Source organism: Microcebus murinus, chromosome 7, assembly GCF_040939455.1.
Source record: "Microcebus murinus isolate Inina chromosome 7, M.murinus_Inina_mat1.0, whole genome shotgun sequence".
Taxonomy (NCBI): domain Eukaryota; kingdom Metazoa; phylum Chordata; class Mammalia; order Primates; family Cheirogaleidae; genus Microcebus; species Microcebus murinus.
This window is the reverse complement of record NC_134110.1, coordinates 48,379,387-48,393,172: the sequence shown is the minus strand read 5'-3', so window position 1 is coordinate 48,393,172 and position 13,786 is coordinate 48,379,387. Positions and strand designations below refer to the sequence as shown.

Here is a 13,786-nt window from a genome sequence, read left to right as displayed (position 1 = left end):
TTAAATTTCTTCTTCCTTCCTTCCTTCCTTCCTTCCTTCCTTCCTTCCTTCCTTCCTTCCTTCCTTCCTTCCTTCCTTCCTTCCTTTCAGACAGAGTCTTGCTCTATAGCCTGGGCTAGAGTGCCATGGCGTCAGCTCATAGCAACCTTAAACTCCTGGGCTCAAGCAATCCTCCTGCCTCAGCCTCCCAAGTAGCTGGGACTACAGGCATGCGCCACCATGCCCGGCTAATTTTTTCTATATATTTTTAGTTGTCCAGCTAATTTCTATTTTTAATAGAGACAGGGGTCTCGCTCTTGCTCAGGCTGGTCTCAAACTCCTGACCTTGAGCGATCCACCCACCTCAGCCTCCTAGAGTGCTAGGATTACAGGCGAGAGCCACTGCACCTGCCTAATTTAATTAAATTTCAAATGGCAGTTTGTTTTGCATCATAGTAAAACATTTTTCCCTTTTCTTTTCTTTTCTTTTCTTTTCTTTTCTTTTCTTTTCTTTTCTTTTCTTTCCCTTCCCTTCCCTTCCCTTCTTCCCTTCCCTTCCCTTCCCTTCCCTTCCCTTCCCTTCCCTTCCCTTCCCTTCCCTTCCCTTCCCTTCCCTTCCCTTCCCTTCCCTTTCCTTTCCTTTCCTTTCCTTTCCTGAGACAGTCTCTCTCTTTGCCTAGGCTGGAGTGCTGTGGTGTAGGCCTAGCTCACAGCAACCTCAAACTCCTGGGCTCCAGTGATCCTCCTGCCTCAGCTCCCCAAGTAGCTGGGACTACAGGTGTGTACCACCATGCCCAGATAATTTTTTCTATTTGTAGTTGCCTGGCTAATTTCTTTCTATTCTTAGTAGAGACAGGGTCTCGCTCTTGCTAGGACTGGTCTCGAACTGCTGACTTCAAGTGATCCTCCTGCTTTGGCAACCCAGAGTGCTAGGATTACAGGTGTGAGCCACTGCACTTGGCCTATTTTTCCACTTTCTGCTACTTAACTTTTTGCCCTTTTCTACAAGTTTTTGTTGTCACCATTTAATTAATACCATTAAATATTTTACAGCAAAATGCCAATGGAGAGCACTATTCAAATCTGTTATAGTAAAATACTCAATTCCTTTCAATTTGCTTAACATGGCAGTATTTGTTCTCTGTAAATATGATTTCATCCAAATGAACTATTACAGCAAGCAAACTTGCTAGTCTAATTTTATAGTCAATTGAAAACAGTGATCTGATAACTAATGATGGGCACTTCCTGGATTGTCTGGTTTAGAAATAACCTTGACAAACAGGAATCACTCGAAAAATTTTTCTAAGACATAGTCTCTCCTTTGATATTTGACCTGAAGGAAGAGCTCACTGGTACTAGCAGGGCCAAGAAACAGAAACCTACTTTCTTTCTTTGACAACTAGATGACACTAACTTTTCCTTGATGTTCCTTACCCAAGAAGCTGGGGTTCTTCATATTTAACAGGAGCTATATCCTGTTATCCATTTTTCAACAGGAGATATATCCCACTGACAAACCAAATTCAAATCAAGTTGTTTATATTTTCAAAGTAAACAAATGTCAAGATAGCTTGTCCCGTATGTAAAAAAGATTTGGTTTATTTTACTTTGAAAACATTTTACCATTTAGAGAAGATTTATAAATGAGGATTTTGTAGTTGTTCAAAGGAAGGTCAATTGTATTGGCTAACACCAACCAACATTAAAGTTTCATCACATGCATCTGTCCACGTAAAATTCTGTAATTCTGGTGAGTAATTTTAACTAACTTTATCAGGATTTGGTTTATAAGGTATATAAAAGAAATTTAAAATAACATTTTTAAAAAACCAAGGTAGAGGCCGGGCATGGTGGCTCACGTCTGTAATCCTAGCACTCTGGGAGGCCGAGGTGGGCGGATTGCTCGAGGTTGGGAGTTCAAAACCATCCTGAGCGAGACCCCGTCTCTACTAAAAATAGAAAGAAATTAATTGGCCAACTAAAAATATATGTACAAAAAAAAATTAGCCGGGCATGGTGGTGCATGCCTGTAGTCCCAGCTACTCGGGAGGCTGAGGCAGGAGGATCACCTGAGCCCAGGAGTTTGAGATTGCTGTGAGCTAGGCTGACGCCACGGCACTCACTCTAGCCAGGGCAACAAAAGTGAGACTCTGTCTCAAAAAACAAACAAACAAACAAAAAAAAACCAAGGTAGATTTTATTTTTCTTCTCATGTTAAACAAGTCCAGGGGTAGGAAGTTTAGGTTTGGAAAAGCAATTTCACGGTTGCAAATGATTCTGGCTCCTTCTTTTATCTGCTTTGCCAACATTAGCTCATAGCTTCCATCCTCAAAGTTACCTTGTGGTCTAAAGTAAGCTACTGGAGTTCCATTCATCACATCTAAATTCTGGGAAGGAGGAAGGAAAGAGATGGAAAAAAAAAAGTTCCCATTGCCAAACTAAGTTGACTTCCTACAAGCAGCCTTCCCAGAAGTCCATGCAAACCTTGCCCTTACATATCTCTAGCTAGAATGTAATCTCATAGTTATACCTATCTGCACACAAGGCTGGGGAATGGATTCACTTATTTTCTACTATAAAGAAGAGAGGAGCTATTGGGTAGAAATTCATACTGTGTCATATCTATTATATTTAGTGATTTTGTGGAAATGTCATGTAGCTATTAAAAATAATGAATGAAAGGCCAGGTGCAGTGGCTCATGCCCGTATTCCTAGCACTCTGGGAGGCCAAGGCGGGAGGTTAGAGTTCAGGAGTTAGAGACTAGCCTGAGCAAGAGCGAGACTCTGTCTCTACCAAAAATAGAAAAAAATAGCCGGGCATGGTAGGGCATGCCTGTAGTCCCAACTACTCAGGAGGCTGAGGCAGAAGGATTGCATGAGGCCAGGAGTTTGAGGTTGCTGTAGGTTAGACTGATACCACGGCACTCTAGTCCGGGCAACAGAGCAAGATTCTGTCTCAAAAAAAAAAGAACGAGAACTTGGCCAATTGATGTTGGGTGGGTGTGAGTGGGGATTTCTAGGTGAGAAAAGCAAAATGTATAGAAGTGATGAAATATGATTCCATTTTTGCATAACAGTATCTCTACATACGAATGTATATATGTATGCGTATGTTATGTAAGTATGTCAATGTCGAAACATTGAAGAGGCATACACAGTAGATTGTTAATGTGTTATATGGGTAAAGGGAGAAGGAATGAATATCTATGTATTGTTCCATTTGTTATTAGCAGCATGTCTTGTTTTTATAATTTTGAAAAGATAAAAATTATTTTTAAAAATGTAACAGTCCCCAGACCTAACCAACTGACATATATGAAATTTTGCAGTATAAGTCAGTCCATGATGGATCCATTTCTAGGGTATCTAAGTGAAGAACTTATTAGGACATCAGTACAAAGCAGTTTACCTAAGTTGCTTTAAAATATTTAGTTAGCTAAATTATTTATTTACAGAGTACGTTAGCTAGGTAATTTAGGAAGAACATTGTATTCTTTTTAAGCTAATGAATGTTAATAAATGTTTATAAATATTTTAATATGAATATAAGGCAGAATAATATTATAATAGATGCTGAAATGTCTAACATCGATGAAATTAGACAAAATTATACTAACATTGATGAAATTAAACAAAATAACCTTTATGAATTATATTTAATGTTTATTTAATTCCATTTAGGCCATGAATTTTTCATGAGAAAAGTTCTATTTGGAATTAGTCACACCTTTCAAGAATAAATCATTCTCATGTCAACTTGGCTTCATCAAAATTTCATGAGGAAAAACTTCAAAATCATGTACAACAACATAACATTATAAAATTATATTTGATCCAGGCATAATAAAATGAAGAGTATAAAAAAATAAAGAAAAATAAATGAATTTGCTACCTACCAAAGCTGAATGTGAATATCTATGTAGCATGGAAAATGTCCAGTGTAGTGACCTGAGAAATAAGCTAACAGCTAGCAATGGTGTTATTATTAACTATTATATTATTGCTCCTCTACTATAAGGTAAAAAAAAAAAGACAGAAACCCTTTAAATGCCTATTAAAGTTCTTAATAATGAAATTATAATAATTTTCAAAATAAAATTTGAGATTTAAACTTATATCTAACAGTTCAACCAATAATGGCAAAATTTGGCTTCCACCTTGGTTGTGGCCAAATATTGATTTTCTATGACTAGATCATTTGGCATCTGGACGAAAGTGTATTAAGTGGACTGCTTAATGAAAATATTATACTGGATAAACAGTGGTTTACTGTTTTTACTCAAAAGGTCCTTTAGGAATACTAATAAGCATAAAAAGGACCTGGGGAGATTGTTATAAATGTCAGTTCCTCTCTGAATAGTACCCCTCTCCCTCAATATTTGTTCTGAATCAGGAATAGGCATCTTAAACAAGCACACTAAGAGTTTTATCTACATGTATTAATACCAGGCCCATGTTTTGAGAAACACTACTATAATGATAGAAAACTGTGTTTTAAATTTAATAACCACCATTATAGGCTGTCTTCATGTTTTTATAATAAAGGAACAACAAAAAACTAGAATATGACTCAAATCCCTGGTGTTGCACAACAATTTTCTTAGTGTCGAAAAGTAGCATGAGAATCTGGTGGATGAATTTGTGAGCCTATTTTTAAAAATATTTTAACTGTTTTGCAAGGCTAGAGTGGTGTCATTTCTCTGTCTGTGGTGCAAGTATAGTCCAGGTGGAGAGCTGGCATACAGGGATAAAGAGAGGATTCAAATTGAAAAGTAGTAACCAATTATAATGAAGGACTATGAATCCAACCCTTCAATGACTTCTCATGGCTTCCAAGTCTTAAATTTATTTTCAGCTAAATGAAAGCAGCCATCTAAGTGATGTGCAGAGACTAAGGTCAGGGTTAACATTATAGAAGATTTTAGTTCCAATTTCATAAGCCTATATATTGAAATAAAACCCCAAATGCAAACAAAACATTTCAGTCACGTTGTAAATCATTTTTCTGCCTTGATTCTCTCAATCTTTAGCCAAAACTAGATCTGGGACAGATTCCAGGCTAGAACAAAAATGCAAAATTCCATACTCCCCATTCCTTTGATTATTTTGCCTTGAATTGAAATGGATACTTGGCAGTTAGCTGCTAGGGTGCTCAAAATTTTCTGCTCCAGTCTCTTCATTAATCAAGTTGACCAAGTAATTTCTAAATCTTCAGTCAGCTTTGTACCTTTCTGTTACTGGTCTAGTAGTGTAGTCTTCCTATGTCAAAAACTATGAACAGTAGAGTCCTTAAAACTAATCTAGACTGGCAATCAGTTTTGTTATCAAAACCACAAGGGGCTTTGGTCTAGGTCCAGTTACATGTTGCACAAAAATTCAATTATTGAGACAATGAGAGTTGCCAAGGAAGAAGAGAATTTTTTACAGTTATTTATTTAAGCTATTTCCTGCCATAAGCAAAGGGATGGAAGATCAGTATACTAATAATCATTTGATACATGAAGGTGTTCTTAAGGTCCCTGTACACCTTTTCTGGTCCATGTGCAGAGTAATGGTCTAAACCGATGCTGTGGTCCCCAGAGACTGGGTAGAGGTCCAGGATCTCTTTATTCAAATTAATAGTCAGTTGGAAGCAGATTTACATGAAGGCTGTGAAACAGAGTATGGTTACCATCTCCCTAAGGAGAGGGCTTGGATGTGATGTGGAGATGGGGGTAGGTGAGGAACTCAGGTCTCTTGTGCTCTCGATGGTGTGACTTCAAGAAGACATTCAGCATGCTCACTCCCACCCCTGGGAGCTCCACAAAGTAGGTGATGGCCTTACAAATGTGAGCTGAGTCCTCCCGGTGTGGGTGCCATTGGATAGAGGCCGCTCCAGCTGTGGGCGGGACTCAGCCAGCACCCCATAAAGTGTGGACACGGCCCAGGCGCCATTTTCCACTTGGACCTGGAAGAAAGAAGTTTTTAATCTGACAGACGTCTTTCAGGGAGAACAGGAAAAGCTGCCTCAAATCCAAATCCATCTCTCCCACTAAGGGATATCATAGGCTTTTAAAGGAGGGGTCATGTGCCTTGGGACAGGTCTTGGTGTATCTCACAAAGGGCTACATGCATTGGGTGCAGGTTGTGGGGGATGGTGGATCTTGGCATTAGGAAGTCCACCCTGGGTCCTTCAGAATTTCCACTCCTTTGTCTTGTAGGAAATCCATTATTTCAGGCTGGATGTGAAGGCTCATGCCAATAATCCCAGCACTTTGTGAGGACAAAGCAGAAAGACCATTTGAGTCAATCATTTCTGGGAAACAACTCAAAGGGTCAAGTAGTTAAGGGATTATTAAAAACATATAGGGGTTCATGGACCTGGTTACAATTTGACAGTGAAGGAAATGAACCCATCACTCGTGAGAAGTTACCCAAGGTCATATGGCTTGGGTTAGTGGCAGAACCTGAACTCAAGTTCAGGGACTCTGACTCTGGGAAAATGAAGCTCTTGAGAGGTCTTTCAACACATACCATGTGAGTGATTTAGGATAGTTTTAGGAGAGGAGAAGCTGCAAAATCGTGGGACCCTTTGCCCTGACATAGCTCCCTACTGGAGTTAGTTCCCATGGGCGGCGTGTAGCAAGAACACATGAACTTCAGGCAGGTGCACTGGATTCCAGGCACTAATGATCCACGTGCCCTTAGTGAAAGTGCTTAACTTCTTTGTGGGAAAGCAGCCAGTACAAACCTCCCAGTCTAGTTGTCCAATATATGTTGGCCCCTTTCCTTCCCTCACTGGGGAATTATAAACATTAAAGGGAATGACATACAGTAAATCATTCAAGACAGTGCCTGGAACATATTAAGGCTCAATATCGTAACGGATTATTATTACACTGCCAGGCTTTCAGAAGTTTGTACGTGACAGGTAAGGTGCTAAACATCTCTTGAAGTTTTTTTTGTTTTTGTTTTTGTTTTTTTACTCTGGCCCAAGACTGCGCATGTGCGCCCCGCGCGTAATCGCACACCCTAGCGGTTTTCCCACGTAGGCACAAGCTCCGGCCCGAGGGCCCACCCCTTTAAGCGCGAGCACTGCGGCCCAAGAGCGCGCTCGTTTGCGCATGACGTAAGCCAGGGCAGGCCTGGTGAGATGGGGCGTTTGCTTCCGGGGCAAGGGTATATGATTTCCTGGAGAAGCCGGCAATGCGGGTATCCGGGCTTGCGTGAGGCGTTTGCTGTCACTTCGTAACCCGGTGGCCTCGGTCCCAGTAAACCAAGTATGAAGATCACGAGGCAGAAACACGCCAAGAAACATCTTGGCTTTTTCCGCAACAATTTCGGAGTTCGCGAGCCGTACCAGATCCTGCTGGACGGCACCTTCTGCCAGGCAGCGCTGCGAGGCCGCATCCAGCTGCGGGAGCAGTTGCCCCGCTACCTTATGGGGGAGACGCAGCTGTGCACCACCAGGTGGGCCCGGCGGGCAGGGAGGAGGCGCAGGGGGTCTGGCGGGTGTGGTAGCCGCGTGGCTTTTGCTGAAAGGCCTCCGTTGCGAGCCCACGCGGTGCAAAACGCCCCGCCCAGGAGAAGTTGACAGTTAATTGGAGGTGCTAAGGTGGTCAGTTGAATACCTGCGATGTAGGCTGAATGTACTGTGCCCTGCAAATATCACTTGTCGTTAGCCAGGCGAATAAGAATATGTGTCGTAGTCATGTAGACCTGGCTTCAAATCTTGTTCCCAGGCCTACCAGCTTTATGATTTCGATCAAGTTATTTAACCTCCTCGGATTCCTCATTTGTAAAGTAGAAATCATAACTACTTACAAGGTTCCTGTAAGGTCAAATGAGTATAGTGTACTAGAGCTAGAGATCATAACTACTTAATAAGGTTCATGTAAGGTCAAATGGGTCTAGTGTACTAGGGCATTTTTCGATATCTAAAACCTACCTCTCTTTCAATGGTTGCTGTTGTTTGAATAGCTTTTCCTAGTTAAACCAAAAATTTTCAAGCTTCACAACTGCCCTGTGAGTTAGCTTCCTTGATTCCCAGAATAAGAATCAGTACTCAAGATTAAGCAATTTGCCGTAGGTCGTTTATTTATTCAGCTACCAAGCATTGCTACAGCCACTGAGGATGCTTTGCTGAATGAACAGGACAAACTCCCAGCCCTCATAGCCGGTAAAACTGCGTAAGATAATCTGCAATCGATGTGTTTTCACTTAAGATTTAATGTTTCCCCACTTCATCAAAGTGTGGGATGGAACCTTGTGGGGATAGGAGGGTGGGAGGAGAGAATTGTGGAAGGTTTCATAGAGGAGATAACGTTTAACATGCTCAGACATCCTGAGGGGGAGAACTGTTTTGAATGACAGAAAAGAATGACATTCCCTGTTGTGGAGACCTCTTGAAAAACGGAACGGAGTTATGAAATGCCTGGGGAAGAGGCTGTAGCGCAGAATATATTTGGAAATGAAGCTAGAAAGAAGATAAATTGAGGTTAGATCACGAAGAACTATTAAGAAATTTAGTAGATTTTTTTCATTGTAGAATATTTACTTTAAAAAAGCAATAATATAAAATGACTCATAATACTAGTACTCGTGAGTAACCACTGTTACCATGTGCTGTATCATCCATCCAATTCTTTATACACAAGCACACACAGTCACAATGGGATTTTACTGTATATTATATGTTGATGGTCAACTTTTCTGACATAACACTAGTCCATGAACAGCTTTCCATATTTGTTTCTCAAGCAGTGTCTCAACTAGGTTACAGATACCCCTAAATTTTTGATCCACTTAGCCATTAAGGGATGTCAAACAAGTCCTTTGATAGCTTGTGCCTCTGAATTGGTTGCTTCTGGCTGCAAGTAGTAGAAATATTAACATTTTTAATACAGTGGTGTGATATAAAAAAGGTTGAGAAATACTGCATGAAATTATATTTTACAGCATTTTTTTCTAAAAAATTTATTTTAACTTCTGGAATTTTTCAGACAACACAAAAGTAGTGTAATATAATGAAACATCTATCACCAGCCTTTGCAATCATCAACATGGCCAGTCTTGTTGAACTTCCCACCTCCTTACTGATGTTATTTTAGAGCATTTTATTCTGTATCCTGAAGAGATAAAGAACCCTTTTTTTAAGTCTGTGAACAAGATACATACATTGTATTTGATTTCTATGTTTGTTAAGTTTTTAAAAAATTATAACAGTACCCCCCTTTTATGATTTGCTTTTTATGTTTTTAAGAGATTGGGTCATTTGTTTTTCAGTAGAATGTATTTCTTGACCACTAATAGATCTAGAGGGTTTACTCATATTCAGGTTTGAAGAAATTTGGAGTTAATTGAGGGAGTAAATTAGTGCAATGTTATCTGGCCTGGGTTTTGTTTTAGAAAAGAAAACTGCAGCAATGTTAGGGGTAAATTGAAGAAGCAGTAAAGCAAAGACAGACAAACCTGTTCTGTGTTTGTCTAGTCAGGAAATAATGGGAGCCTAAACCTAGGAGAGGAAAGCAGGAACCCAAGGGTTCTACAAGGAGACATTAGTGAGATAGATAGGACTAACAGCTTATGGGGTAGGGGTAAGGAAGAAAAGGTCAAATATGATTTCTGATTTCTATCTAGGATGTTTGGAAAAATAATAATATTAAAGAGTTAGCAAGTCTTTAAGGAAAAATTTGGAGGAAGGAAAGTAGTTTGATTTTAGGCATGGTGAATTTGACAAGCTAATGGCAAGACATGCATAGGAAATATTCAATAAGTAGCAGTACTCAAAATGGAGGTCAAAACTAAAGATTTTGCTAAAAATGCAAAATCTCTTTTCTTAAAAAAACAAAAACACAAAACTAAAGAGGTGATAGAGGAGATGAGGCAAGGAAGAATCTGGCAAAGGCTGACTAGGATTGAAGAAATCTTTGACTCATTGGTTCTCATAGTTTTTTTTGTTTTTTTTTTTTAGTAGGAGGGAAGAAGTGCCTGAGGAGCTTATTAAAATACTAATATTTGGCTCCTCTGCAAGAGGTGCAGATTTTTGGATGAGAGTAGAGTTAGAAATTAATACAATTTAATGTCATATGTCATTCTGATATGGGTAGTTTATACATGAGACTTTGAGAAACATGGGCTTATATTAATGTGAAAATGCAGAGTGAAAAGAAGTTGTGATTGTTTTTAAAGCACCAGATGTGAGAATTTTTACCTTTCTGAATTGAAAATATTTTAAAGTGTACCAATTTGTACTTGACGTAGATCCTTATTACGCTGTGGTTGGGGCAAGGGATCAGTTGTCCAGCTGCCTGGATTCATGTCTCAGCTCTACCACCTATTAGTTTGAGCTTTGGAATGTTACTTAGAATCTCTCAGAATGGGGTGTTCTAAAATAAGGATAATTTTAAGGTAAATTACTTAACTTCATGGGGTTATTTTGAGATTAAGCAAGAATTAATGTAAAGAGCAATTTGCATGCTTCCTGGAACATAGTAAGTACTGATTAAATTTTAATTCTTATTCTCTCTACTTGGTGTTTGCATTTCCTAATTGTTCTTTTAAAGTGAAATGGCTACCATATGACAATTCACATTGTAATGGTGTAGTTTTACTTTTTAAAAAAGTATTGTTTTTTTATACTTCATGTAAACAACTGAAATGTGTCTGTTATAATTGTGGGCCACTAATAACATTTTTTTTTCCAGATGTGTGTTAAAAGAGTTAGAAACATTGGGGAAAGACTTATATGGGGCAAAACTGATTGCACAAAAATGCCAGGTTCGAAATTGTCCCCATTTCAAGAATCCAGTGAATGGATCAGAATGTCTGCTTTCCATGGTTGAAGAAGGCAATCCTCATCATTATTTTGTGGCAACACAGGTGATACTACTTTAAAAACAAGTCAATTTTAACCATTTCTATTTCATTTTTTTTATATTTAATTTTTATTTATTTATTTATTTTATTTCGGCATATTATGGGGGTACAGATTTTAAGGTTTCAATAAATGCCCTTTCCTCCCCTCCCCCACAAGTCTGAGTTTCCAGCATGAGCATCCCCCAGATGGTGCACATCTCACTCATTATGTATATATATATACACCCTCCCCCCTCCCCCTGCCCAATACCCTATTACTGTAGTACCTATGTGTCCACTTAGTTGCTGCTCAGTTAATACCAGTTTGCTGGTGAGTGTATGTGGTACTTGTTTTTCCATTCTTGGGATACTTCACAACCATTTCTATTTCTATTTCATGTGGAGCTGTTTACAATAAAAAAAACTAGGTGGGAGTGATATTAAAATGTTTAGACTTTTAAAAATGGAGACCTTTAATATGATAAAAAATAAAATAAAATAAAAATGGAGACTTAATTTTCAGTCAATAAAAGCAATTGTTATTTGGAATTTTATGAGAACGTTGAGCATATTGATTTTCTTTTTAGTTACTGAAGTTTCCTTTTTTAAAATGAGAAATTTCTGACAGAGATGTGATGATTTATTGTAAGGCTCTTGAAGGGAAGATAAGTAAAGCAAAGATCTTACAGTCTATATTTGTAAATGTTCTTTCATGTCTCTGTATTTCACACTATTTCTCAAAAAGTCATGGTTCATATTGTTTAAGACTATACTACCAGTATGGGATGTTTTAGACTTTTTTAAGACTGGGAGACAGGAGAAGAGAGACTCTCAGGGTTTTATAAATTAAGTTCACATACATATAGATTTGCTTAAATATACTTTCCAAATTATGAAATTATGCAGAGGCAGAGCTGAATCTAGAATCTGAGGCAGCTAATTCCCACTTAATTCCTATTCCTTCAACTTCTGTGAGCATATTTGACTCTCTCCACAGAATGTCTCAGGGGACTAACAAGGGAAAACACCTAACAGTTTATTTTGCATTAGTTTGTAATTTGTGGCCCGAGAATATTGATAAATCCAGTTCATACTGCTGCTACTTACATTGTTTGTGCTCAGTTTTTATGCTTTTCTACCTTTATTTACTATAAAATATACCCCCGTTAATGAGACATACTGATTGGAAAAATAAAACCTGTGATCTCTTTTATTTTTAATATAGCTCTTTTTAAGTTTTTAAAAGCCTAATTAAGGCCAGTAGTGGTAGCTCATGCCTGTAATCCCAGCACTTTGGGAGGTGGAGACAGGGGGATCACTTGAGGTTAGGAGTTTTGAGACCAATCTGAGCAACATGGCAAGACCTCATCTATATAAAAAATTAGCCAGGTGTGTTGGCGCATGCCTGTAGTCTCATACTCTGGAGGCTGAGGCAGGAGGATCACTTGAGCCCCAGGAATTTGAGGCTTCAGTGAGCTGTGATCATGCCACTATATTCCAGCCTGGGCAATAGAGCAAAACCCTATTGCAAAACAATAACAAAAAACCTATTTAAGGTCCCTTAACTTAGTTGACATTTTTTTTTTAAGATAACATGTTGTGTCCCATTGACATTTGAACTAAATAATTCTGTTTTTCTTTTTAATAGGATCAGAATTTGTCTGTGAAAGTAAAGAAGCAGCCTGGAGTTCCTCTCATGTTTATTATTCAGAACACTATAGTCTTGGACAAACCTTCTCCCAAAACAATTGCCTTTGTTAAAGCAGTGGAGTCAGGTCCCCTTGTCTCAGTGCATGAGAAACAAAGTATCAAGCAGCTCAAAGAGGAACAGGGTTTACTGAAAAACTCTGAACAGAGAAGAAGGAAAAAGCACAAGAAGATCAGTGGCCCCAATCCTCTTAGCTGTTTGAAGAAAAAGAAAAAGGCACAGGACACAAAATCAACTGCTTCTGAAAAGAAAAGAAAAAGAAAAAGAATCCGGAATAGATCTACCTCAAAAGTACTTTCTGAGAAGCAGAATGCAGAATGATCATAAATCCTTTGGCTACTTTTAAAGACATTCAAATGTGAAAAATGAATTTATTTTTGAAACTGTAGAAATATTTATAATAAAAGACTAAACTTATTTTTGTAAGTGAATATTGATTGACCCATATGCCTTCCCTAAAATTGCTTGTAAAAAAGAGTGGATAGGTTTATGTGTGGTAGTGTTCACTTTTCTTAGTGGTTTTGTGAGGTTGTTTGTAAATGAAAAATTATTGTCTCCTTCCTTCCATGTTCCCCCAGTCCCACCCCCAAATATTATATGCAAATACAATCATGCACTGAGTAATAATATTTTGTGTTTTGTGAGGGACAGCATATATGGTGATGGTCCCCTAAGATAATGTAAAATATATATATATATATTTTGAGACAGAGTCTCACTCTGTTGCCTGGGTGAATGCTATGGTGTCAGCCTAGCTTACAGCAACCTCAAACTCCTGGGCTCAAGCAATCCTCCTGCCTCAGCCTCCTGAGCAACTGGGACTACAGACACACACCACCTTGCTAATTTTTTCTATTTTTAGTAGAAACCTGGTCTTGCTCTTGCTCAGGCTGGTTGGTCTCGAACTCCTGAGCTCAAACAATTCGCCCACCTTGGCCTTCCAGAGTGCTAGGATGATTACAGACATGAGCTACCACGCCTGGCCAAGATGAATGTACTTTGAAAATATGCTGCATGAAAGAAACCAGTCACAAAGGATTATATATTGTGTGATTCCATTTATATAAAATGTCTGGAATAGGTAAATCTGCAGACAGAAAGTAGATTAGTAGACTAGGGCTGGGGGCGATGGAGGTAGATAGGGAGGTAAGGGGTGTGGGGCTTATTTTTGGGGTAATGAAAAGATTTTGTGGTGATTGATGCCCAGTATTACGGTGATTGATGTACAATAATGTGAATATAGTAAAAACCATTGAATTT

The 13,786-nt window shown here is 38.7% G+C and overlaps 1 protein-coding gene across 1 annotated transcript; it reads left to right on the top strand.

Annotated features, from left to right (window-relative positions):
* Positions 1–7,107: 7,107 nt before the first annotated feature.
* On the top strand, positions 7,108–12,943 carry UTP23 (UTP23 small subunit processome component). Its single transcript, XM_012751135.3, has 3 exons — positions 7,108–7,431; positions 10,668–10,842; positions 12,467–12,943. Exons 1-3 carry the CDS (start codon positions 7,244–7,246, stop codon positions 12,845–12,847), a joined length of 744 nt encoding a protein of 247 aa, XP_012606589.1. The 5' UTR covers positions 7,108–7,243; the 3' UTR covers positions 12,848–12,943.
* Positions 12,944–13,786: the final 843 nt, after the last annotated feature.